Source organism: Aptenodytes patagonicus, chromosome 4 (assembly GCF_965638725.1).
Source record: "Aptenodytes patagonicus chromosome 4, bAptPat1.pri.cur, whole genome shotgun sequence".
NCBI lineage: Eukaryota > Metazoa > Chordata > Aves > Sphenisciformes > Spheniscidae > Aptenodytes > Aptenodytes patagonicus.
Genome location: NC_134952.1, coordinates 86,389,827 through 86,415,048, shown reverse-complemented (window position 1 = coordinate 86,415,048; position 25,222 = coordinate 86,389,827). Strand labels below are relative to the sequence as shown.

Here is a 25,222-nt window from a genome sequence, read left to right as displayed (position 1 = left end):
AGAATACTTGTAGAAGCAAACTGAAAATGACTGCAATTACACTAACTTGGTTTTGATGAAGTATCTTTGACATGCCCATTGCAGCCAGAAAGAAGATCCTGTAAGACGCTGTTAATTTTTATGTAAATACTTACTTTTCACTGATGAGATCTAAGGAAGAGCAGTGAAATGATTAAAAGCGTAAGACATTCCCGTACAAAGAAAGATGAACTGGCATCATGCAGGAGAAAAGACAAATACGTGGCATCACAGTAATCCAAAAATAAGGGAAAACACAGTGATACTGAAAAAGAACTTTTAACTGGAAATACTTTTTTGTACACGGTCAAATTACTTGCAGACCTCTGCTGCAGCACAGGAGATAAGTAGATTCAGTTTGGGGTGCCGAGGAATTTTTCAACCAAATGTTTATTTCAAGAAGCTGATTGCTCAGACCTCACCAAGGATGTGGGAAATCCAGTTGCATATCCATCCTTCGTTGAATCTCTAATTATTGACATAGCTCAAACAGGAGAGCTTGAAAAACGCAGCCACAAAAGCCAGTAATCGCTGCGTTATCCTGAGCTCATTAGGGGTTGCTCTTTGTCTCTCCCTGCTCCTTTCCCCCTCTCTTCCCCTCCCTGAACATTTTAAAGATACTAGGTCTTTTCCAGGTAAGAGTTTTGGAAGTTTTGGGGAAAGTTTTTCCAAGGAGTTAAAACAGATCCCTCAACAGATCCCTCCCTCGGTATTAATTCTGGTTCCTGGAAGTTAACCATCAAGAACCAACCTCTGGTCTCTTAGGCCAGGCACAGGCACGGGCTATCTATCACAGAGGCCGGGGCTTTACCCTGCTAAGTGTTAGAAAGAAATTCTGTTTATGGCAAGACGTAGTGATTCTCCAGTTAAACTTTAACATTGTCTGCCACAAATGCACAGCTTTACCTACAGCAGCTGGCAACCAAAGCAATACCATTACTGATCAACACAGTGCAGGAGAATTTTGCCATCATTTTCACTAGGATATAGCTGGCAACTGAAGAAAGTACTAGTTAATCCATACAACCATCCGTTACAAAATCTGGACATACCGACTTCAGCCACAGCTATTTCCTGGTCTAACTAGAAGGCACAAGTGGTTTCTCAGACACCCACGTGTGGCAGAAATCACACGCTGCCTCAGGATCACCACACGGTGCTCTGGCTGACGTTTATATGTCCGGACAACAAATCAAAAGCACAGAGTTTCCAAAAAAGTACTCGTAAAACTACGGGACGCTGCAGCTTCATTATAAACATCCCTTTGATGTCCATTACTAATGAGCAATACCCAGATCAGCCGCCACAATGCAAACTAAAGCTCCTCTTGCAGAGTCAGAGCAGATGTGTTCAGGTTAGAGCGTGCTGGCCAGGCCTGCTGCCCTAGATGGGTGACACGCTGCGCTTGGCTCTGTGCTGCCTCAACTCCTCTCCCTCCACACTTCACACACTTATTCTTTCTAACATAAATTTTAAATAAACAATGCAACTAATCATGGTGCACCGCATTTTAACTTACACGCTTCTTAACATTTTATGTGCAAACACATTCAGTAATTAAAGCCCCAGTCTAGGGTCCTTATTCAGGTTTTTGCTTGGAAACACATGTGAATACATGCTTTAAGTGTTTCTCTAAATACGGAAGCAGCTAAGTGAATGCCTAATTAGGTCCCTTGTTTGGGATCTCACCCATTCACTGTTATTGTTTCTAATATTATTAATTACACTGCAGTCATGCCAGGAAGCCCATTCCGGTGGGCACCTTAAAGGGGCCTTTAAAAATGCAGCTTGAGAGGGTTAGGCACATTCTCCATGCGTGAGATGTGGCTGGGTTTGCAGCACGTTGACTGGCAGATCTTATGCAAACAATGAGACGATTTACAAGAGCTTGATAAAAACCAGCACGACGGCACCAGCACATATCTATTGTCAGCATTGCAAAGATTAATTCAGTATCATTTCTGTTCCACATTAAGAGAGAACTGAGGCTGGTGGGAAGATACGCGGCTATCTGGTGAGGCAAGCTATATAGAATTTGATCTTGCGGCCTGCAGAGCTCCCTTGGAATGAGTGAACGCACAAGGAAGTACTGCAAAATGGTTCCCTTTATTTTCAGGGAATCGGCAAGAGGAGAAAGAGCAATCGTGTTTAGGCCCGATTGCCTTACGCATCTGTCTGTGCATCGTAACGCTGTCTTCACACGTAAGTGGCCGTGAATAATTTCTGATTCTCAAATTGCACACAGAAGCTTCAACCCAAATCACATTCCAGACAAACGCTTGGCCAATTTCTATTTTCTGAGAGGTTTTTCCTACTGTTGTGTTCTTTGCGGTGATAGTACGACTGCACTAACAAGGAGGGCAAGATAGCCTTTCCCCTATGTTACAATTTTTTCTCTCCTAAGATTTTAATGATTTGTAATGTCCATTTCCCTATTTCAAATGTATACGGTTAGCTTGTTCAAAGCTGTAAAAAGCCAATCTTTCCTCTTAAGAGACTCTATCTTTCTTACAAGATTGAAGTTTGAATTGAAAAAAAGAGAGAAACTAAAAGTGAAAAGTAGTATTTGCTGTATTTAAATACAAGCCACGTGTGGAAGCATACGTCTCCAAATTAAACATTTACTGAGTTGGCAGCAATGGAATTTTCTCCTCACACATGCAAACGTCAAGTCTGAACGTACTCTCCTTTCTACCTATGCATCTATCTGCCACTTGCTCTCCGTTGCCTTGCATGCCTAAGCAGCGGTTAAGAATTATCCCCTGGACTTCTGCACTGCCACTCCTCCTGTTGGCACAATGGCATCACTTGATCTCCAAAAGATTTGAAGACTATGACGAAAAACCCTGGATGCCGAACGAGTGAGACAGCAACGTGCGTAAGTAGGAACCTAACGGGTGACTGACTAAGCCGTAAATACTACTGAAAGCAACAATAGTGTAGGTACTGAAAAGCTTCAAAAATCAGGCCACACTACTTGTGAGTTAGGACACTAACTCTCATATATGATGAATACCATTATACAAGGAAAGGACTCTGGAGTTACAGATAAACATTGAGAAGAACATTTTTTTCCCCCCATATGGCTGGAGAAGGGCTCCAGCTGACATGCCTGGAGCGACACCAGTCTTCACTGGCTTCGTTCTCATCCGGGCTCCCTAGTTTCACACCCTTTGCCACCCATTTCCCCAAAGTCACAACAGCAACTGGCTTGGTATTATTGGGATATTGTTCAACAAACACAGAACACAGTTGTAACCAAAGACCCAGATGGTTTTGTAAACATTAAGTATGATGACAAACAACTGAAAAAAACCATATCTACTTTTTGTGAACTATAAAACAAAGTATTGCCCTCATCAAACGGTTTGAAACCAGTATCTCTTTTCTAAGAGATCCAATGAAATTTACTCTATCAGTCATGGCAAAGTCCTTACGAAACTGGAAAGTTGAAGAGAGGTATTTTTTTCTCAACCCCGAATTCTTTCACACTGTAATATTACTAGCAGTATGGTAATCTCTGCAAATTAGGGGGTGGAGTCTGCTGATCCTCTCCAAGATTGGAGATTGCACATTTTGGAAACTCCAGATGTTTTCACCTTTTTCCAGAAATGAAGTTTGGACTTAACTGGTGGTCTATATCCATAGCATCCGATCGTTAGAGACACTAATGAGCTTCTGATTTGCAGGCATTCAACGCTACCGAGAAGCTGACTTCTCTTGCATCAGCTGGGGTAGCTGAAGAGCGACACACCAAACGGACAACAAATGGGGTCCGCAGATACACGCCAAGAGTGAGTTACCAAAGGGTTCCCTTTCAGAGCCAACTGAAGTAAACAAACCATCAGGGCAACTGGAGAAATGGCTAACTGGGGATCTGTCAACACAAGGACAACCTCCTGTTATATTTGCAGAAAAACCCCTTCCTGATCAACAAAACAGAAAACACCGAAACAAATGCAGCCTGTTTTCCTCTAACTCCCATTCAACATCCTGCTCTCTGAAAGCTGGAAGGAGATCCACAGTAACAGGTGCCATCACGTACAGGCTCATGCTGCCTGTTGTAGGTGATCTGCTCCTACCTCTAGCTGCTGTAATCAATTAATTTACAGGCAGCCACAGAGCATGCCCTGGCTGAGGAGAAACGATTTCCAGAGGCTTTGGGCTGGATTCTGGGATTACCACAACCCATGCAGGTGGGTGGCTGCTGCCTCGCTGCTCCCAGGGCGCAGCTGGGGCACAGCTGGAGTTCAGTTCGGCTCCCGCCGCCTGCTCCTCGAGGGAGGAGAAGTTCTCTGCACATCTTCTGCCTGGCACGGTGGGACTGCCCATGCCTCCAAGCGTGAAAATGTGACTTCTTCCCTCTCAGCTCTCGCCTGGGTAAGCGGGGTAGGAGCAGTGCTCTTCTGTAAATTGCTCTCAAATCTGCAGAGTACGGCGTACAGCAGGGAAGGGAGAAGTTGCCTCACGCCCCACACTTGGGAACGTATTGCTGGCCGTGATTTGGCCTACAGGTCTTTACAGATTAACAGATGGTATCTTAGAATATACCTGACAATAAAATGGGAGGGAATTCCAACCCCAGGTTAATGAATGACTGCCAAATGCTGCGCCCACTTGCAGCCAAAACAGACCACAGCTGAACTACAAGAGGAGAAGGACAGAAGCTGATGGGATGGTTCTTGCCAATAACAAAGAACAACACGCCGTGTCTGAAAGCACCCGTGTGTCATGATGCACTTCTATCACAAACGAGGTGCATCACCACAAAGCCCTGAATGCCGGACCTCCCATGCTCAGACTGATGCGTGCCAGGGCCAAAACCAAATGAGTTTCACTGCTGATGAGATAAGTAAGTGATTTCAGACCATTAGTTCAGGGGAAAAACTAGGACCCGTGTTCTACAGTAAATGGCTCCTTACCTGGCTCTGTTTCAGAAAAGAATGTGCACACTAGCAAGAAGAAATGAAAACACTGCAGCCACAGGCCAAGTGTGAGGATAAAACACTACAGCGTACAGTATCAAAGATACCACATCTAGCATGCCGCCACAGAAAACTAATGAAAAATCAGGGCAGGATTTCACACAAAATTGAAATAGTACAATTCTACTGCAAGATGGTCACGTCATCCTCATTCACTAGGACAGATGCTCAAAATATGACTGATCAGACAGAAGGGAGCCCAAACTTCGTCTTTTGCTGGGCTTCTTCATTCAGAGAACTTTTTGCTATTGTTCCATAGCGTGAACATTCTCCATTTTCTTTGAACAAATTGTATTACACTTGTTTCTCATCAGATTACATAAATTAGCTGAGAGTGAATGGATTCAATTACAGTACAGATTCCAGACCTCTTAAGAACTTACTGCCTAACACATTCCTTTCATTTAATAAACTGGAACCAAATGAGGATCATATCATATAAATAATACTCCCTTGATAGGGCAATGCAATAAAATGGCAAAAATACTCAGAAGAACCACGTAGATCAAACACAAGAGCCTCTGATATTACCCACCAGATTTAAAGTATGAACGTCACATAAACTTAACCGTACAGTATTTTTACTTTGTATTGTGAACAAGAATCTGATTCAGAGGGCACTTAAGACCAAGTTTAATATCTTCTGACAGCCTCAGACAGCTAAGGAAAAAATGTGTTGCAGCAAAGTACGGATTTCCATATTTAAAAGATAATTTGACAGCTCTGCACAACATACTAACCTCTCCTGCAAAAAGCAAGATTTACAATCTCCCAAGGGACTAAAAGTAAATATGACCAAGAGTAAGGGCTTCGTAAAGCTCTGAGTGAGGCAGTTTCCCAAACTGACTTGTTCTTTAAGAAGGCAGCATTTTGGAACAACTTCAACTGATACGACAACTTTTAGGAAGAACCACTTCTGACAGAAATATTCACCCAGTCTTTCAGCCTGAGAAGTAGATATGCCATCTACAGTCGGACATTTTCATACCTGCCTAAACGCGTAAGTATCCAGGGAAGAAAAATGTGATGATAAGACTTAGATTTGGAGCTCGACAAGAGATTCAAAGCTGAAGGCACAAAATTATACACACAGTGAAATTATCACCATTCGCAAGCAGCATTCTTGACACTTTTGACGCGTTCTTGACACACAGGGGGTTGGACTAGATGACCTTTAGAGGTCCTTTCCAACCCAAACTATTCTATGATTGTATTTTGAAGAAGCTGGGTAGAAAACTAAGAGGCAGAGGAACAACACTGCCAAGGTGAGGGATGACCATTAAATGTACAATTACCTGTAAGAAAATTCTGTTTAGATTACTGAATAATGGCCGAAGACAGTTTTGATGACAGCCTATGTAATTACAACTTGTCTAATCCTAAAACTGTATTTAACCCGTCATGCAACTACAAATACAGGATCTAGCAGGTGAAATTCAAATTTAAGACTCCAACCAAGAAACAGGATGTTTTTGTCTACTCAATAAAAAGGTTTTCAGGGGACATGGTAAGTTCTCTGCCAACGAGAATCTTTAAATCAGTACCGTACTAGCCAAGTCTTTCTTCCTGGGCTTCTTCATACCTGTCCTCCATCTGTCCAATAACATTCTCAATGTTAACCATAAGAGCCATGGTGGGAATGAAGCGTGCTGCTCTGAAGACACCTAACTGATGCAAAATGGGGCACTTGGCAACTCCAGTGAACCATGGGATACATAAATGTGGTTAGAGATTTTCTGTGACGTGATGGGGCTTTCTTGAAAAGCCAATTTGTACGTGTGATGCATCAAGAACCACATCATTTAACCATAAAGTGAAGGGTTTTTCTTTAGCCAGTGTACAACGTAGCAAGACTTCAGTATATATAGGTATAGTTATATATATTTATTTATCTGTATATGAATCTCATTAACTACAGTGCATACATTAATACACATATATATAAAAATAAATAAAACAAACTACCCTTCCTGGCACTGCGTATGCTTTATCTGAACTTCCCTTTATGTTCAGCTGGAAAGTTCAAATGCAGTTTTAAATGGGTTATACATGGAGTTTTATAACTAGAATATAAGTAATGCTCTATTCCCCCCCCCCCCTATTTTTTTTAACAAAGAGATAAAATGAAATATCACCTGAAGCTATATTCTATCACTAGAAGGAATGAACATACTGAGCTGTCCATTAAGTTTGCAGTGTACCCTAGTTTTGACACAAGGGAAGGAAACGGAGGTTGAAGCATACATTAAGTGAGACTTTTTCAACTCAGAATAACCAGGACTAAGCACAGCTACTGGATACAACAGTGACATTTCTTATTGGATATGACAACAATGATTTAAAAGGCTTATTTATGAGTCACTAATAAAATCCTATTATGTAGAAAGGACGTAATATGCAAAGCAGACACAACGTTATGTTCACTCCTGTTCTTAATTCAGTCATAAACAGCAACTATCTGTTCATCCCTGTCATTTAAAAGCATAAAATCAGGATTTTTGCTTCCCATCTCAGGTAGCGCTGATTTTGGTATCTCTGCCTCATTACTGACATCTGCTGTCCCGTGAACGAATAACACAAAATCATCACCAGCCCGCTTGTCCCCTCCAACACTCATTCCTGCTTTCTCGCTCTGTAACACATATCAGAATTTGACTGAACAGTATTTGCACTTATTTGTGTTACAGAAAACCACTCTCAGAAATTGAGAAAATGCATTAACTCCTTTGTACCAGACACCTTTTTACCAGGAGACAGTAACTGCGCGTGACATTGCAGCTAGCTGTTGACAGTTCTTACCTTCTAACACGTGGGAAGAGGAGACTCCCGTAACGATTCACACCACCAGCCCACTGAAATTTTTACCATCTCTTCCCCCGTGTCAGCAGCACCTGCCTGCCATATCATACACTGCTTCAGCGCTAAGCATGGTCCCAGGCCTCAGTCAGACTGCAAGCTTTGCTGCACTAAGCCTCTTCAACTTGGCCTTCACCGATAGAAGTGCACAAACATCTCTCATACGTGTATCTCTGGGCACTCAGGCACAGGATGTATTTTAAGGAAAACACATTCTTCAGTGAAAAAGCTCATTGATGATGTTTCTCATGAGTCACAGGTAACGCCATCTTATTTGCCACAAGATGACCTCTGCAGGCAGCCCACTTTCAAAGCAAAGCATCCTCCCATGGACTGTGGAGAGCGGGCAAAGCTAGAGATGTTCTGGCAATTGCTGACTGCAGCTATGTGACCTGTGGCGTCTCCAGAAGCGTGCTCTTACTGATGAAAGCATGTCGCTATTTACAGACTCCCCATGGTAATGACAGAAGCAGAGACAGGCGATGGTTGTAACGTCCTGGTTAAGTTTTATGCTCTGGACGAAATAAACCTGACAGGGACCCTTCTTAAAGCCATTCTCCACAACTAATTCTGATCCATGGTGTTTGCCTTTCATCGAAAAACACTTTCATAAGCTATCTTCCTACTCAAAAACATTTAAATCTTTCTCTAATATTGCCTAAATGCAAATAAACGAAAACAAAGTCAAGATAAATACCTCAGATCAGTGTTCCGAGGGAAAAGTCTTTTCTTCCCACTGAAATATACTTCAAAATTGTCTGTTGTCAGTCTGTGTGCATAGTCGATGTATGCAGACACTTCCTGGTGACGAGAATTTCGGTCACGAATGAAGATTATGGACTGGAAAACACAAAGGCGGCCACAAATGAAGAATAGAAACATATGTACATGCACAGATTTCCATATAAAAACTATTTAGAGAGTATATAAACATTTTCAACTTCACCTGGGCCAGGCTTCTCTTAGGAGTTAAGACACTTAAATTATGGTGTATTCTCAACGCAAGCTTGGCAGCATTGCAGTAAAAATAAATATAAATGCAGTGTCACGCAACATGCCCTCATGTATTCCCCATGTCTCCTGCTGCCACTTCAGAAGGGTTTTCCCACAGGTCCTGGGCCGCATCTGCCAGCCCCATGCACGCAATCCTAAAGCAGCCTAATGCAGTTGGACACCCATTTTTAAGCAAGGGTGGTTTTGTTTGGCCATTCTACAATGCTACTGTCCATGCACTAATTACTGGACCAAAGTAGGAAGGGTGAGAATGTTATTTTAGTTGGGATGCACCTCTACAGCCAAAGCAAAACTTACTCAACTTAATATTCACAGCAGACTTTTAGCTTTTCAGAAAGATGATGGACTGGAAACTGGTTACCATATGCCTCCGTATTCTGTGCTATGACCAGAGAACAGAGAAGACTTTGCCAGCCCTCTCTCTTGCAAGACAATCCCTGTACTGTTTCATTCCTAACAGGTAATGAGTTCCAGAGCAAAAATCTGATAATTTAAATACAAGCCAACAAGCAGCAAAACAAAATCTGTGCCTAGAAATAAAGCTGACTATAGCAGGGTGGCTACAAGTAGGAGAACAAATTCCCCATTTAGCTGTTGCACCTCCACGTGTCAGAACTGAATTGAAGGTGGCGTCGAGGCACCTGGAGGACAGCGACACATTCAGCAGCGGTTCTGGCTGCAAGAGATTACTTTCTGCCTTAGGGTTGTAACACTTGGAAGAACATCTCTGCTGCTGGCGAGATGCACGTCACGGACAAAGGCGCTGATGGGATGGCTTTCTATACCACTCGTTGCTGGGAAACCCTCTTCCCGTTTACTTTCTACTCCTTCTCTGTTCCTTTACCTTTTATTTCTTTGTTTCCAACTGAACAGAGAATAGGTCGGTAGAAGGCAATTCTTTTTCACACACTACCACAACACAAAAAGCAAAAAGAACGGGTAGGAAGAGTGTGGACTTGCAAGACAGAAGGGTTCTTTCATCCTGGGATCCACATGAGAAAAACTAAACGCTGAGCGTAGAGGTTATTAGGTAGGTGAGGTATAACACTATTTGTTAGCTGTACACGTTTGTTTTTACTCAGCTGAAATCAAGTGATATATCTTTTTTGAATGTGGGGGAAATGGAAACAACACCACATGGAACTCTTTCAAAAAACATTTTTTATTTTAACAGCGGCAGATTTCTAGAGTGTAATGGTTTACCTGGCAAGCCTTTTTTATACTTGAGACACGTTTCCTTTTCCAATTTCACATTTAATTCCATCAAAACATGTGTTGCTCATTTTGCAATTTCATACCATCAACGTTGTTGATAGGAAGAGCCAGAAGAATCTCCTGCAATACATCTGACCATCTTGAAATACGTCTCCTCCCTATCCCCAGCAGCCCCTGTTTTGAACAGCTGATTTATGCGTCTGGAGAGCCAGGTAAGGGCAGATATGAGGCAATGAGAAAAGTAAGGCTGTCTCCAGCACACGGCAAGGCAACTGTACACTGCACCCACGCTTAGATACAAGACTAGGTGTACGTCATGCATCTGAAAAAGGGATTCATCGTCCTTCAGAAAAGCTAGTTTTAAATGAATGCCTCGACTTGCGCAGTATGATCCGATCATTTAAAAAAGCTGGCAGATGTTACAGTATTATTTGCAATGGTAAACAGAGGGCTATCTTTCAAGGCTCTTCTGCTTATAAAATTAACCTCCTAAATTAATGTTCGCATATTATCAGCTATACATCAACATGGAACTACAGGCAAGCATAGAGACTACCATCAAAAATGCTCTAAGAGAGCAACCAGAATATCTAAACAAAAATGTTCTGTGTTAAAGGTACACTTTTGAGGCCCCCTCCTCAAAACTAAAGGCCTTTGACCCTTCTCATCTGTCAACATTGTTTCTCTTCTTTCCTCATCCCTGATTCATTTCTAACCACCTATAAGAATTCATTCATTAAACTATGAATCAGCTTAAATTTTCTTAAGTTATTCTAAACTTTTTAATTGTCTCACACCTTTTTGCCCCTGAGAAGACTTGTACAAATTTGCACCCTTTCCTCCCAAAACGATAAAGCTCCTGACTGAATAGTAACTGAAAGACAGAATAAAAATACCATAAACCCCACGAACAGGAAAATGTTCTTCCTAAACATCTCTTCATTACTCTTCTGATTCATCTCTAACACAACAAACCCTATTAAGCACAGAGTTTCTGCTTTACAACCATCTGTGAGTTTTCAGGAACTTATTACGTGGTGAAAGGTGAAAAAGCTTTAATTTAAGAAGGTGTTTGAAAGGTATTGTTACATATAGCTTTTGGACCTAACAACTGAACCTATTTACAACTGGGGTAAATTGGCTTATAATTACTACAATTTGGAGCAAATTAGAATAGAACAGAACAGTTCATTTGGAAGGGACCTAAAACGGTCATCTAGCAACAGGGAGTTCCTTTTGCCTCTTCTCTGGTCGGACGCTAGAGAAGGGAGATGCAGTATTTATAGGGGATAAATATAAATCTCTCCATATATTTACATTTATTTATTTATTTATTATATAGTTATATAAATATAAATCTCTCCATGGGGGAGAGGCTGAGGCGGTGGGTAAAGTTCAAGATCAGGAAACTGTCATGTGGAACAGAACAGGATCCTACATTTCCCTGCTTATCTTTCTCGCTACCATCTCCAGCGATACGTTTTTACAGCAGACAAATATTGTGGGATGCTAATGCTCTGATTATTCCGAAACCATTTGCATCTACTACTTCCTATAGACAAAAGCAGAACATTTATAAGGAGCTGCACATGGCTATGCTAAATATGGGGGCACTTTCTTCAGGAGCATACGTATATGATCCTTGGAAAAGACTAATACCAACCTTTCATACTTCAAACCAGATTAAATAAAGGCAACAAACCACTGTGAACAACCAATTTATCCAGACGTTTATTGATCTTCTTAACTACATAGAATATTCGTACAATTCTATTACCATCACCGTTTGCCTTGTAATGCGCAGCCCTACCAGAGCATTCCAGTAAGTGTGTTTCTCCCACCTAGCCATCATCAAAATCAACTAAAAATTTGCACTGACTTCCCCCAGCCCAAAATCAGGTCCTATGCTATCAGTTAGAAACAGTGGAAGTAGGCCAGTTAGATGGGGACAAACATGGAAAGAAAATCAACTTCTGAGTACTTCCAGCACAGGTAGAAACTTGAAGCACTAAGGCGTTTGATTTTGAATTCAAAGCCTGTATTCCCCCCCCCCCCCCCCAAATACTAGAGTTTCAGTTAATTTGGATAATATTTTGGGAATTTTTCTGGACCAAACCTAAACTACAAAACTTTTATAAACTGTATGCCATGGCACACACTGCTTGCTATAAATCCATATATTAACAAATATTGCATGTACTGGGTGGGCCTTCTTGTTCATGGCACGCACCCGATCAATCACGAAGATCCACTCCAGCCTCCTGCATGCACTTCTAATTTGAATAGCAACCTGAGGGCTGTTTCATCCAGCTCATTCAATGCAATGAAACAAAAGCGTGTGATCTGTGTGTCATGCTCCAAATCCACAAAAGAAAAAAAGGAAAGCCAGAAAAGCTGTTCAGGCAGGAAAAATACAAACACAGCTTTCCTTGGGCCATCATTTGTGAACACTGAGGACTCGATTCTCACGTATATTAATGCCATTATATACAGCTGAGGGAGTCTAAAAGGATTTTAGAAGAGGCACAAATTACATTTACCTCCTGCTTACAATTTGCTTATACATCACTAGCGTTAGGCTGGATAAGAGTCTGGCCCATAACTGGACTGATTTGAGTACTGGCTTTTCCAGGTTTTGTAGCATGTTCTTCAAGCTATGCTTCAAAAGCTACTAAAATCATCTGCTTAAAAGGCAGGATTGTGCAACCATGAAGGCCTTCCACCTTTTATCTTTAAATAAAACAAACTATTCTGTGCACAATTTCCACATGATATCTGAGAAAAATATTGTCTATGTTGGGGTCTAGTTACATTTGTGAACTGTTAAGTTGTAAGAAAAATACCAAACACCACCTGCCAATGATTCACTCCTATATATGTTACTTCATATATTGAAAGATGTTTCCTAAAACTGGTTTTGATTCCCAACAAGACCTTACCACGGCCACCTAAATGCCAGGACTTGCCCATCATTTGGGTTATATTTGTATGCATCGTGAGACAGGTTCAATGTTGCTCAAAGACCGAAGACCTGCTTCCGCTGACACCGGTGAGCGCTGATCAGACTTGCTGGGTTGGAGGAAAATTTGTTTGCATTTTTTCCTATTTTGTTAACGTTACCAGAAAGAATTACATCCCTCACATTAAGATAAATCTGGCTCTTGAAAATATTCCACACCTGAAGGATCATTTCTCTCTGGTTAGAGCACTAGGGTAGAACCAAGGGACCTGCCAAACACGTCACTCCTCCGTGACCGACTCTTGGAGGAATTGGTACGAGTATCTGCCCTGCATTGCCGTACTGTGGGGTTAGTCCGACCTGTGATCTTAGTCTGCTGCTCAGTAATGCTGCTTATGAAAGAAAAGCTATTGATACAGATAAGCCTTCCGAGAGAGACCTCAAATTTGTGAGAATTACCCACATACCAGAAGGCTGTCTTCAGTTTTTCATAAGGGGATGCTGCAAATGAGCTCTCCAGAACTCAGGCCTTTTTTTTATGCTAGCAAAGTATACAGTGAGGGCTAGCATTGTTTGTAAGACCAATTAATATCCCTGGGAGGGGGAAAAACAACAGGTACTTATTAGGGATTAAAAGGTATGGGTATCAATTATCTTACAAAAACTTTTAGCTCTTCCAAAACCCTTGCCTTTCCTCTATCCTTAGAGCAGAACATTGCTACTCTGAAAGAAAACATTTTAATACGGGCTTTTCTTTCAGCACCTCTTCAGCACAGTTTGTGGGCACGTCCTACACACTAATTACATCTGGTTTTTAACTGCATCCGAGGGCTTTGCTGGACTGGGACCTACGATATGGCAAATGAACTGGAGCACACCATGAGTCAGCTTTCTTTGAAATTATTGCAATGCAGATGTGTTCAAGTGCAGTATAGCTGAGGAGAGAGACTATATGGGGACACAAAAAGACCAGCCCTGCTGTCTGGTGAAACAGTCCCGTAATGCGAGTCCTTTAATAGCATGCCAAACTGAAAGTAGATGACAGGAAAGTCAAGGCAGACAATGTTTAGGAGTCAATTACTAATTCACTGAGGAAGCTCTTTTCACGTGGACAGTATCACAGGCGGGGACCCAGGGGAACAAGCCCAATTAGGCTGAAAGGGACAGGCGTAAAATACATTACCAGTTGAAATATATTTTTAATGTGTAGCAATTTATTTTTGTTGCATAGTGTTTGGCCTTACTTGCCACCTGCAGATCATGTTACATCTAATAGAAATACCAGTGGGCAACAGTAGTCAGAGAAAGAACCTCACCTCTGTATCTTTAAAACAGATGCTATTATCACTTCTGCTTTGCAAGTAGGAATAAATTGCTGACCTGTTCTTTTGGCTAGCTGGGAGTGAAAATAGCATAAAACACAGGCTTACAGGTTGGGATTTTGGGTGAAGGGGGCAGGGTACAGCAGAAATACGTTGTCCTTTTAGTAGAGAGATTGAACCAGCACTAAAGCAAGCTTAGACCGCGCTCTGCACACATTCCCAGATTTTCATCTGGAAATACCATTGTCTTACTTATGCTAACTTTGAAATGTTTCTAAAACTTGTAATATGTCTGAAATCACTTCAGTTACCTTCTCCTATGCTCAAAAATGCCAAGTGGGCTTTTGGAAAACACACATCTTTTACCTGGCTATTACCGTACAAAAAAAGAAAAACCAAGGACTTCGAGAGTAAGCACAGAATCACAGCAGCCTTTAGTCTACTTTCTTTTCATCTATCCAAAATAAGCAGGATGTGGTCTAAAGGTAAATGCAAATTTAAAAAAAAGAAAGAAGAAAGAAAGAAAAGAAAAGATCCCTCCACACGCTCACACAAATATAAAATTTATGTTTGCTTTGGGTTTTTTTTTCCCCTCACTTAAAGTATCTCAAGCTCTGACCATACGAGTTAGATAGCATCTCTATATGCTTTCCCCGTTCAGCACCTAAATGCTGGATTCCAGCCCCAGAGAGCACTGCCTGGTACTGACCTGGGACACGAGGACATGCAGAAGTACTCTTGGATATTTTATTTAGTTAGCAGAAACACAGAGACAAAAACTGTGCCGTAATATAAAGCAATACGGGCTGTACCTTGTACCAAATGGTAAAATTCCTCTGTGGTTCACAGAGACCTAGTTCATGCTTGTGTTGCAGGAATAACACTGAGAGCAGACCACACAGCTGCTAAAATTATTACTCAAGGCCCAACACCTCAGTTGTCAGATAAGGTATAGCTTTCACTGGGATAAGCAGAAGACTGCCGTGCTGAAGGACTTCAGGCTTTCGTTAGTGACCATCTGTTTTCTGTGCATTTATGTGCCAGGCAAAGGGCATCAGATGCAGCATTCAGGGGATGTTTTCAAGGCAGAGGCACCTCAAAAAGATCCGGAGAGCAGAGCTACTTTCACCTGCCAAGTACTCAAGTCTAGATTCAACCGTAGCTCTGCTGCACACAGCCTGTACTTCCCCCTCCCCCCAAAGAACTTGGCAGTTTGAGGATGTAAAAAGAGCAGCCCGCTTATTACAAGAATTTAAATAAGCAACTGAGATACGGAAAACGTGTTTCTCTGTCACTGGGGCCAAATTCTCTGAGAAGTCGACTGTGAGTATGCACTATTTTCATCTGTCCAGCTGGGCACCTTCACATTTATGCCCTGAGAGCAGCCCCTGACTATTCAGACTGCAGAGCCTTTGCACAAATGGGTAGGTACCCTGTCTCACTGAACTTCAGCCTCCGGCCAGTACAGCAGCACCGCAGAACAGGCGGAGGAAGCACAGTCCAGCTGCTGCGCTGCCTGTGGTGACGGTCCTTGGGGCTGGCCATGTGGTACCACTCCGCAGCAGTGGCTGGGGTGCGAGTCACAGGTCCACAACTGAGTTTCCTTTGTTTAACAGTTCCCTGTGTTCCCCTGGTGTGGTTCTGGGCATATTTCAGAAACACAGGCACCGAGACGCATACACACACAATAACCTAACCAAGCTTTTTTGAACCTGGGAAGCAGTGTTTGTGGGAAAGAATGGCTGGCCAAGAAGCAGATGTTCTAGCTTTTAACTCTTCAGGAAAAAAAAGAAAAAGAAAAAAAAATACGGTTACCCTCCAGAAGAAGAAATGTTTGCTACGTATGTGAAACATGTGCTTCCCAGTCCCTTACTGTTAAGTGTTCAGCAGCTGCTCCGACTGAAGCAGCTCTGTGGACTGTGAATTTGCTTATCTATGTAAACAGGGTGTTGCCTCAGTTTGAAAACAATATTCTGGCTGAGAACAGCCTGCTGAGAGTGTGAGTTTAGATTAATTCTGTTAGCATTAAAGGAGCTTATTAAAAACAGAAATGCACACAGAACCTAAATTTGCTCAGACAGACATAAGAAGTCAGTGTTAGCAGTGAGAAGGTAGTCACAGACTCTGGGTTCAGCTAATGTGGAACAAGGCATGTTTTTCCAGCAGAGGAGCATTCACTCTCCAGGTCGATGAGGGATAGTTACTGCAGGTAATGCTGTGAGCAGAATGAAAAGACGTAAGGAGGAAAGAAGCAGAAGTATAAAGGCAGTTATCTGTATGTAAGGAAAGGGGGGGAGGGGGAGAAGAAAAGGAAAACAACAAGAAACAAAACAAAAAAAAAGAAAAGCCAGTGCAGGACCCCCCACCCCACCTGAATTTAAGCGTAGGATTGTGGAGAGGGAGGTTGCTTTTTAATTAAGACCTATTGAAAAAGAGAACTGCAGATGCTTCCCGAAACCTTTTTGGGAAGCAAGCTTTCCTTTAAAGCTACTGAAGAACTACTAGCCTTTTAGTAAATTCAGAAACACAAAGGCAAAACCAGAAACCAACTCAGTACATGAAGAGAGAAAGCTGAGGGAAGAACACTCAAGAACGCCCAGAAGAGCTGCCATCTCAGCCTGTTTACGCTCTCTCAAATGAACAAAATCTTTCTGAACCGCATTCTCCAGTAAGGTGCTGGCTGAGAGAGCGACTCCAGTGAGCCTTGCTGTGCACCACAGCAGGGCATTGTGTATCACCATACCATGACTACCATGATCCCATAGGAGGCAAAATGAAAAACAGGGGTTTTCTAGCTGCTCAGGATGACACCTTATGCCTGCTACAGAAACTGAGTTCCTGTGTGCTTCTTCCAAATCCCTCTGCCAAGCCCAGGCATACAATTTTTCCGTGGCATCTAGCCGAGAGGCAGGTTGAAGGATTTAGGGGATGTGCGGCCATTGCAGCTCCCTGTTGTGGGGAGACCGGGGAAAAAGCACAGGCTGAGTACCTACTCCAATGCTACAGCCACAGATGGCCTTGCACAGAAAAAGTCTGGAAAAAGAGACTTTAAAGAACAGGGAAAACTTCACAAAAAGGATCCTTTTTGGATCAAAACCTTCCATGACATTTCATTCTTTTAAAATAGCATCCTTGAAACTTATTTTGGTAAAACAAACTGCCTTGCAGGTAAGTCTCTAGTGAAATCTACTGAAATTCCTGAATGGTTTCACCGTTTTCTCCGTATTTGCCCCATTGCTGAGCTCGTTCACGAGTTCTTGCTTTCCTCAGCTAAATGCCCCCTTTTTTTTTTTGGCATTTCAGTGCCAACATTAGTTTAGCACTGAAACAAACCAGAAGGAAAAAAGCACCGCTAGCTTCTCCTCCCATTTTACTTCAAATATGTCAGCTCAGAGGGTGTTAGATAGCCACATATTTTACTGTCAGTAGCAAGTCAGTGGTTCTCGCATGTCAACAAATATATATACACATATATTCCAAATCATCATTACAGCTGACATTCTACCATAATAGTAACTTTGATATGAAACCTCAAAGCATCCCCAACAGAAAGAAATAGTCTCAACTCAAGAATCGCTGGAAGGAAAGCTGACTCATATCTTCCAAGTTTTCTTGAAGACGTGTGAGAAAAAGTGTCCTTAATTCCTGTGCCTGAAAGAAACCCAGACAGAAATCCTCCTGAGCACACAGTGACAGCAGCCAGTAAAACCCACTAGCCTGGTCTGCTCCAGCCCCCACTGTGCTAGAGGGGGCCGAGGGGCAGGAGGAGATGGTGTTATTAGGATGCAAGGCTGTGCAGGAGCCCAGTAAAAGCCACGGCAAGAGCTAGAGAGGCTGAGATAACCCCATTACACACAAGCAACAGGTTTGGCAAGGGCCCCTGGGCTACTTGTTTTTGACACCGAGGCCAATTTCTGCAGCTTTTAAGTGAATAGCAGTAGCCAAGTCTGGCTGAACGCGGCAGGAAAGGCATCCTTCCTGTATCGAGACTACCATGGCCACAGGACACATTCACTTACACCTGAGAAATGATATTGTTCTGTACCCTGTCTATATAAAAACCCAGAGAACGGTATGCTAACAATAAGTGCATCCTACCAAGTCCTTACAAGCTCCAGTTCTACGGTCCATCCGTAACAAGGACACACGAAGGCAAAACACCATTTGTTAAAGGGGATTCGCTGGCTGATGGTAAAGGCAGTGGTCCGATCCTGGGAAAGCTCTGTCTTTGGGTCACAAAAACAGAAAACCGGCAGACTAAAGTCCACTAAAATCTGTTCCTGTCTCTGAAGGGACCAGAAATAGATGTCTGAGAAAATACAGAACAACAGGGCAGGTGTGTAACGCTGCTTCCCCAACGCAGTATCCTGAACCCCATCAACCTGCAGCTCAAGCATTTCCTAAACCAGGGTTTTTAAAACTAGGCTATTAGGTTTTTTGATTAACTCTTCCCTGTGAGCTAAAGAATGTGTTGTGGGTCAGTCAGCAGAAGCGATTGCAAGTGTAGCTGAACATATGGTCAGTTCTGAGTTTGCAAAAGTAATCATGGGTTTGCCACTTACCCATGATACCGTAGGAAATGAACGTGTAGAAAGAAATGTAGAAATTCAAGTCACTTTCCTAGCTGATTCACTGAAAACATACATTTCTATTTATCCTGCTAAAAAGTATAGAAGTTGTGTAATTATTAGACAGATAAACCATTAGATAAACTAGCAAAAGATTTCAGCCTGGAAAGTATGTGAGAAGAAATGCAGCCTTTTTTTCCAAGAATCTCAACTTTCAAAAGTCCATAAATATTGCTTAAGGGTTTTGGGGTGGGGTTTTTTTTTCAGCTCGCTCTCCTGTACCTGCGCCATCAGGAGGGCATCGAAGTGTTTTCCCTGGCAAACACCTAATTTATGAATAAATAAGTAGTGAGGCATGAGAAACTAGAATAATAAGGGTATGCCTTAAAGTCAGTGAAAGGGACTGCTCAAAGCCTGCCCAAATATTGTAGCAACTGGATTTCCACGGGCAAGCCTGCCCCCGAGACAACAGCAGCGCTGCACAGACAGCTCCTGTATTCACATCTTGGTCATCCCTGTTCTTCCTCTGACAGAAAGAAAAAAAAAAAATCATATATTTTCTATTAATTGGCCAAGAAACCTTTCGGGGCCCCAGACCTGTCCTGCTTGACTTTCTCTCCGACCGCGTGTGTCTGGGCGGACACCCAGCCAGGAGAAGTCTCCCCATGGTGCCCAGCCCTGCGGGTCCTGTGGGATGAACAATCCCCCAGTGTTTGGCGTGTTGCAGGTGTCTCGGGGTGTCAGCTGCCTGCTATTTATTATGGGTTTGCTGTGTACAGGGAGGCAGGCCAGGCCATCACTAACAACTCTGTGCAAATGGGTCAGGGAAAGGAAAATAAAGCCTGTGCAGCGGGAACCTTTAGGGGCTGGGGTTTTGCTGGCAAGGCCTGGCCTCATTCCTCTTTAGGTGCTACTTAAAAATTGCTACTTGTTTGACTTGGAAGCGACTTCACATAGCTGGGGCTGTGCGAGACATGCGTCGCAGGGAAACCAGCTGGAGGCAGGTGTGCTGCTTTTTTATTTCAAGTCGTACCGGAGGAACACTTCCTCTGCCCAGTTCTGAGGGGTTTTCTTTATAGAAGTCTGTTTATATAATTTGTTTTCCAGTGGAGAAAAATGATTGTAAAAATAGTAAAGGATTCATTTGCATGTCTTTGAACTTGGGGGGTTTGTTTTGGTTTTTTGTTTTTGTTTTCTTTTGACAGGGAAAAAAACCCCACCTCTTTCAATTACATGGAAAAACGTAAGCAAATAACATTCCAAATTCCAAATCTTCTCCTATTTTCCACTAACCTAAGAGTAAAACATGATCCGTGCCACCCCTTCGACGCTGATAATGGTTGCAGAAAACTCTGGCAGTTACATTTTTTCTTGGGGGGATTATAAAACGGGACTCACATGTAGCTTTGGGATTAGACTAATAGCTCAACTTCAGCAAACCAGATGTCTCCAAAGCTGCTGTTTCAGACATGGCTGAGGGAGCATGCTGGCAGTGTGAACAGAGCACAGGCATACTGGTCGCAGGCCTGGGGACTGCAGCTGAGGGAAGGTCACATAGATGGGCTGTCAAAAACAGCCTGGGAAATTAAACGAGGAAAACAGATCTCCCTGCTTGCACTGCTCGATGAGCAGAGGCGCCCGGGCACCACACGGGGCTCCGGCTGGGTGTGCCCAACCCAGCGGAGCGACCCGAGCATCCTCCCCTGGATCAGGGCTTTGTCTCACAAGATGTGGAGTCGGTCTTGGCCAGCAAATCTACAAAACTCAGCATTATTTTGCTCTCAACAGACATAACCTGTGCTCACCCCAGGATGTCCCACTGGCTTGGCAAACATGATGTTTTGACAACCTACAGCTCCAGTCATTGAGGCAAACCACAAGGCCGGGGCTATGCTAGACTCTCCCACTCTTCAGCAGCAACCCCCCAGAAGTGATTTACATTAAGAGACTCCGTTGTGTAGATAAGTCCTCCCCTAAGGAGATACATATACACAATTCACTATGATACCAGAATGTCCTTATTTTGTACCAGATTACCTAGCTACATGGGAACCAACAAACACCTTAAAGCAACAAGTTGCACAGAATTTAACAGCCTTCCTCTTGAACGGTAAGGACTGAAATGAATACATCACCCCCTGTGCTCTGGGGTCATCTTTACTTCCATAATAACAACTTCAAGGCAGTGATCCTGCTGACACAAGTGTTTCCTTTTCTGAAGCCTCCCCTTACTGCTCCTTGGCCTTTTGGGCAGCTGGAAAACTAGCCGTGTTTGGCAGGTGCTGAGGGGCCGACCGGTGCTAACATCTACAGCCGCTTTCTTCTCCGAAAGGAGCAGAACGAGCTCTTTCCTGAATTTATTTGCACCAAGGTACAAATGGGCACAGTTTACTAAAACTGGTAAAGAGTCACTTCTCTTGATGCCAGTTCTGATGAAACCTAGAAGAGACAAGAAAGGCAAAGGAGAGAGCAAGCAGGAATCAAAAACCACAGGAGGAACATACTCTGATTCAAAACCCAAGAGGGTTGAACTCCACGTATGATGACAGTAGCTTCTAGTAGCTGCTGTGGGGTTTGCGAATATTTGCTATGCGATCATTTACACACTTCAACTCTCCTTAAGCTATGAGACCTGAAGGACCACTGCAAAAATTCCTGCCGGGTAGAATAAGCATTCACTGATGGCTCAAGGTTTATACGACACGGTTAAAAAACAGCTTTACTGAGGTCAATCAAAACAAAACTAAGATCCCTGGCCCTAGAGAGCCGCACAAAACTTAAAAAGCAGCTCAAACATCCACCCAATCCTCAAGCCTCCACAAAGGGGAAAAAACTACCAAAATGAACTAACAGGAGAAAGACAGGAAAGGAAGTAAAATCAAAGGAAAGCAAAAGCATCTTGCTTCTAACATATGGAAGTTTAGATGCTTTTGATCATATAAAAGCATACTCATTTTTTCCTGTCACCAGGCACAGAAGTCAGTTGAGCTGTTGATTTTAAAATCCCAATTAAAAATAGGGTTTGATGTACATCTGCCTAACTCTGCATGATCTGCTCAGGGTGTAAGACTTCTCAAAGGCACCTCTCTGATTCCACTGAGTTTTCCCTGACTTGAGGGCAGGTCAAGCCTCACCCATGCTGCCAGTTCCCAAGCCCCATCCTGCACACCCACCTGCAGTACCTCCCTTCCAACCACGCTGTTTCTCCGAGAGAAGAGAAGGATTTGCAATCCTAACAGCTTTCTCCGCCTTTTTCTTTTTCTTTTTTTTTTTTTTTTTTTTGTAAGGAGTGACCTTCTAAAACAACCCACCTGTCTAAAGAACACTATTTCCTGGTATTTGTCAAGGATATTTGAACAGATTTGACTGTGATGAATGTCATGCCTGCAACCGTTGAACTGAACTAGTCGTTCCCAGACTTCCTTTTTTTTCTTTTTTAAAATGCTTTTTACTGAAACATTCATAAAATCTGCTTGGCAGCCTCAGGGCTTGAACCTCAGCTGTATATCCTGTGTGTACTTAACATTGGCACTGCTGGAAGAGACCAGGGAAAATTTTTCACTTTTGCATAGATTCATTACCGAACTTCAAGAGAGGGGGACAGGTCAGGGTCCACGAGCTCACGGTTCTGCACAGAAGTGGGGCAGTGGCAGGCTCTGAAAGGACTCGGAAGTTTGCAAACTCTTCAGGGTAGGGAGCTTTTACTAACACCTATTGGTAAGTTGCAGAAGTTATTCACGGATTTTTATTAATAAATACCAAATCTAACGCCCAGAGAAATGGAACGCTGAGCATCCGGCATATTTTTCCTGCTGCTGCCCTTGGATAGAGCACCCCGATTCACGTCTGCTCTCAGCAATTGCTGACGTATTCTGAGGAAGGCATCTGCAAGCAAAGCTAGCTTTCAGGGAAGTTAATTTCTCTCTTAGCATTCCTGCTAACAAGATTTTCAGTTATATAAAGCCTATATTTAAAAAATATACTTCAATTACTTTCAACACCACTGAAATTCACCTGCTTCTGTCATGGGAGGAGAGAAACCAACCCATCAGTCCAAACAAGCACTGGGAAATGGTCAAAAGGGAGAATCCCTTGCAGAGGGCGCAATCACAGTATAAATAATCAACAAAAAGAGAAGGCAGAACTGGGATTGAAAAAAGCAGCCTAAACTGACCAAGGACACCAAAAGCTCGTGTTGAAAACAAAAAACAAGGAAAAACCCTGAACACAACCTAATTACTGACTTTGGAAGATGACAATCTGACTTCTTAATTAAACCTGCATGAGTTGAACTCTGTGGATGCCCTTTACCACATGGGTAGGACAGCACATGGCACTAGCTATTTGGGAACTGGCATTAAAACTGCACCAGACATGTGAAAGTCTCTCAGCATGCTTAGCACATTGGTTAAGTCTTCATTTTGAGGTTGAACTGTTCCTTATCCGCTCACCTGTGGTATCTGTAAATACTACATACCATGAAAATTACACCACAAGCAAAAACCTCATACCCCAATCTTCTCTGTTCGATGCGAGGCTTGTGAAAATCACCAGGAAGATTCCTCTCTGCTGCAGAAGTGAGGCCAAATTCAGACTCTCTCAGCTCTTCCAGTCAAGTGCAGAAATGGCACCTCAGGAACTCCATTTTTACCCACCCTTGTGTTTTACACCTGGGTTGTTTTTTTTTTGACAGAGGACTTAATTACTCTAGGAACAACTCCTCATATGGTGAAAGCAAACCAGGCTTCCTCACCAAGCACTTTCTGACTGGCGCAGGGTGATTACTCCCAGCTTAAACACACACTTTACTCCAGCCAGTGCAATGTCAGCGTGGCAAATCCATGTGCCCGGTTAACAAAGTGAGCTGAGATGTGGCACAGTCGTGCAAAGCAGTCAGGCCCCATAAAGGTGATAGATCCTTGGGAAGTGTAAAGCATCAAATAGCAGCAGAGATTGGATCGATGCCTACACACTGAAAACGCGCTGCCAAGAGCTAGGTTAACTTAGGGCAGGAGTGAAGCGGGTGCCATTTGCAACAGCAACGGTTAATTTAAAAAATGTCTCCGTGGCAAAAAATCTGAAGGGGCTGGCTAGCATAGCCTAACTTACAGAGACTTCAGGGGCCAGGGAAAGCTCTCATTTGAGCAGCCCTTCCCTGTAGCCCTGCAGCAAGCATCCCCCCATTCCTCTGTTTGTGGATTTGTTTCACCACACTCCCACTCCAGCCCAGGCTGGTGCAAACACCGCATCCCTCCCGCCACGCTCAGAAGAACGCCCGGCAAGTACATTTACTAGCAAAATCACAAGATGGAGATCCCTTCCCATGTAATTACAGGGTGGTGCCACTGTGCAGATGTCTTCATGCAAAGCTTCGGCAGCCCACAATTAACCAGAAGAATCCTGCAGCAAATGTGGTTGGAAGGGGGGGGGGAGACAAGTTTACCCTAAATTTGACAGAACTGCCTATAAATAGCTATAGGGCCTCGTCAAGCACATCTTTGCTGTAATTTCTCCTAAAATATCGTGTCAGTGGGATTTAGTCCCACGTGTACATTTTCTATAGGAAAATAGCCTCGCTAATACATCTTAAAAATGTCTCACTGCTCTCTGCCTAGCATCTGGAAGGTATGCACGTGGATTTATAAGGCTTATGTGAAGCATAAGTCAGCGGTTGATCCATTTGATTGTAAATCATGTGACTATGTACTGTGACCACATTAAAACTCTGCCATCAATAAAAAAAAAGGGAAAACTACAGCTAACCTATAATTTTGGTTGACTGAATCAAGCCTATTCCATGGACTCACACGCATTTGGTTCCAGATCTGTCATACAAAGGAGATGCTTGACAGTCACATCTTTAACGACTTACATGTGCAGCTCATGGGACTGACAGGCTGAGGACTTTTCTCCCCTCAATAATTATTTGCTTGACAAAAGAAAAATAGACAAAACTGAACGCTGGCATCATGAAGGGTGCCGAAATGGGAGAGGTGACTTTTATCACAGTCGTAGCCTTAGGCTAAAGATGGAGCATTGGGAATAAGGGTAAGGCTTAAACATCTTTGGCAAGACTTCTAGTGACTTCATGCCTTTCAGGGCCAATGTTATACTGAAGGCAAATTTCAAGCAAACACTTTGGCCCACTACTTCTACTGTATGCCAATACTCTCATGCCTGTCAAACCTGAAGACTTTAAAGAGGTGATCTGCTTACCATTTTTCCTAGCATTGTAAGCATCTATTCAGTCAATCTGCCAACTGACCAAGCGCTGCAAGGTCACCC

At 42.9% G+C, this 25,222-nt stretch overlaps 1 protein-coding gene across 2 annotated transcripts in view; it reads right to left on the bottom strand.

The window, feature by feature from the left end:
- The window catches only part of CFAP299 (cilia and flagella associated protein 299), a 232,766-nt gene that overhangs the window by 20,971 nt on the left and 186,573 nt on the right, over positions 1-25,222 (bottom strand). For both annotated transcript variants that reach the window (XM_076337504.1, XM_076337505.1), the window contains exon 4: positions 8,557-8,699. In XM_076337504.1, the coding sequence (XP_076193619.1) occupies positions 8,557-8,699 (143 nt within the window). The remainder of the gene's footprint in view (positions 1-8,556; positions 8,700-25,222) is intronic.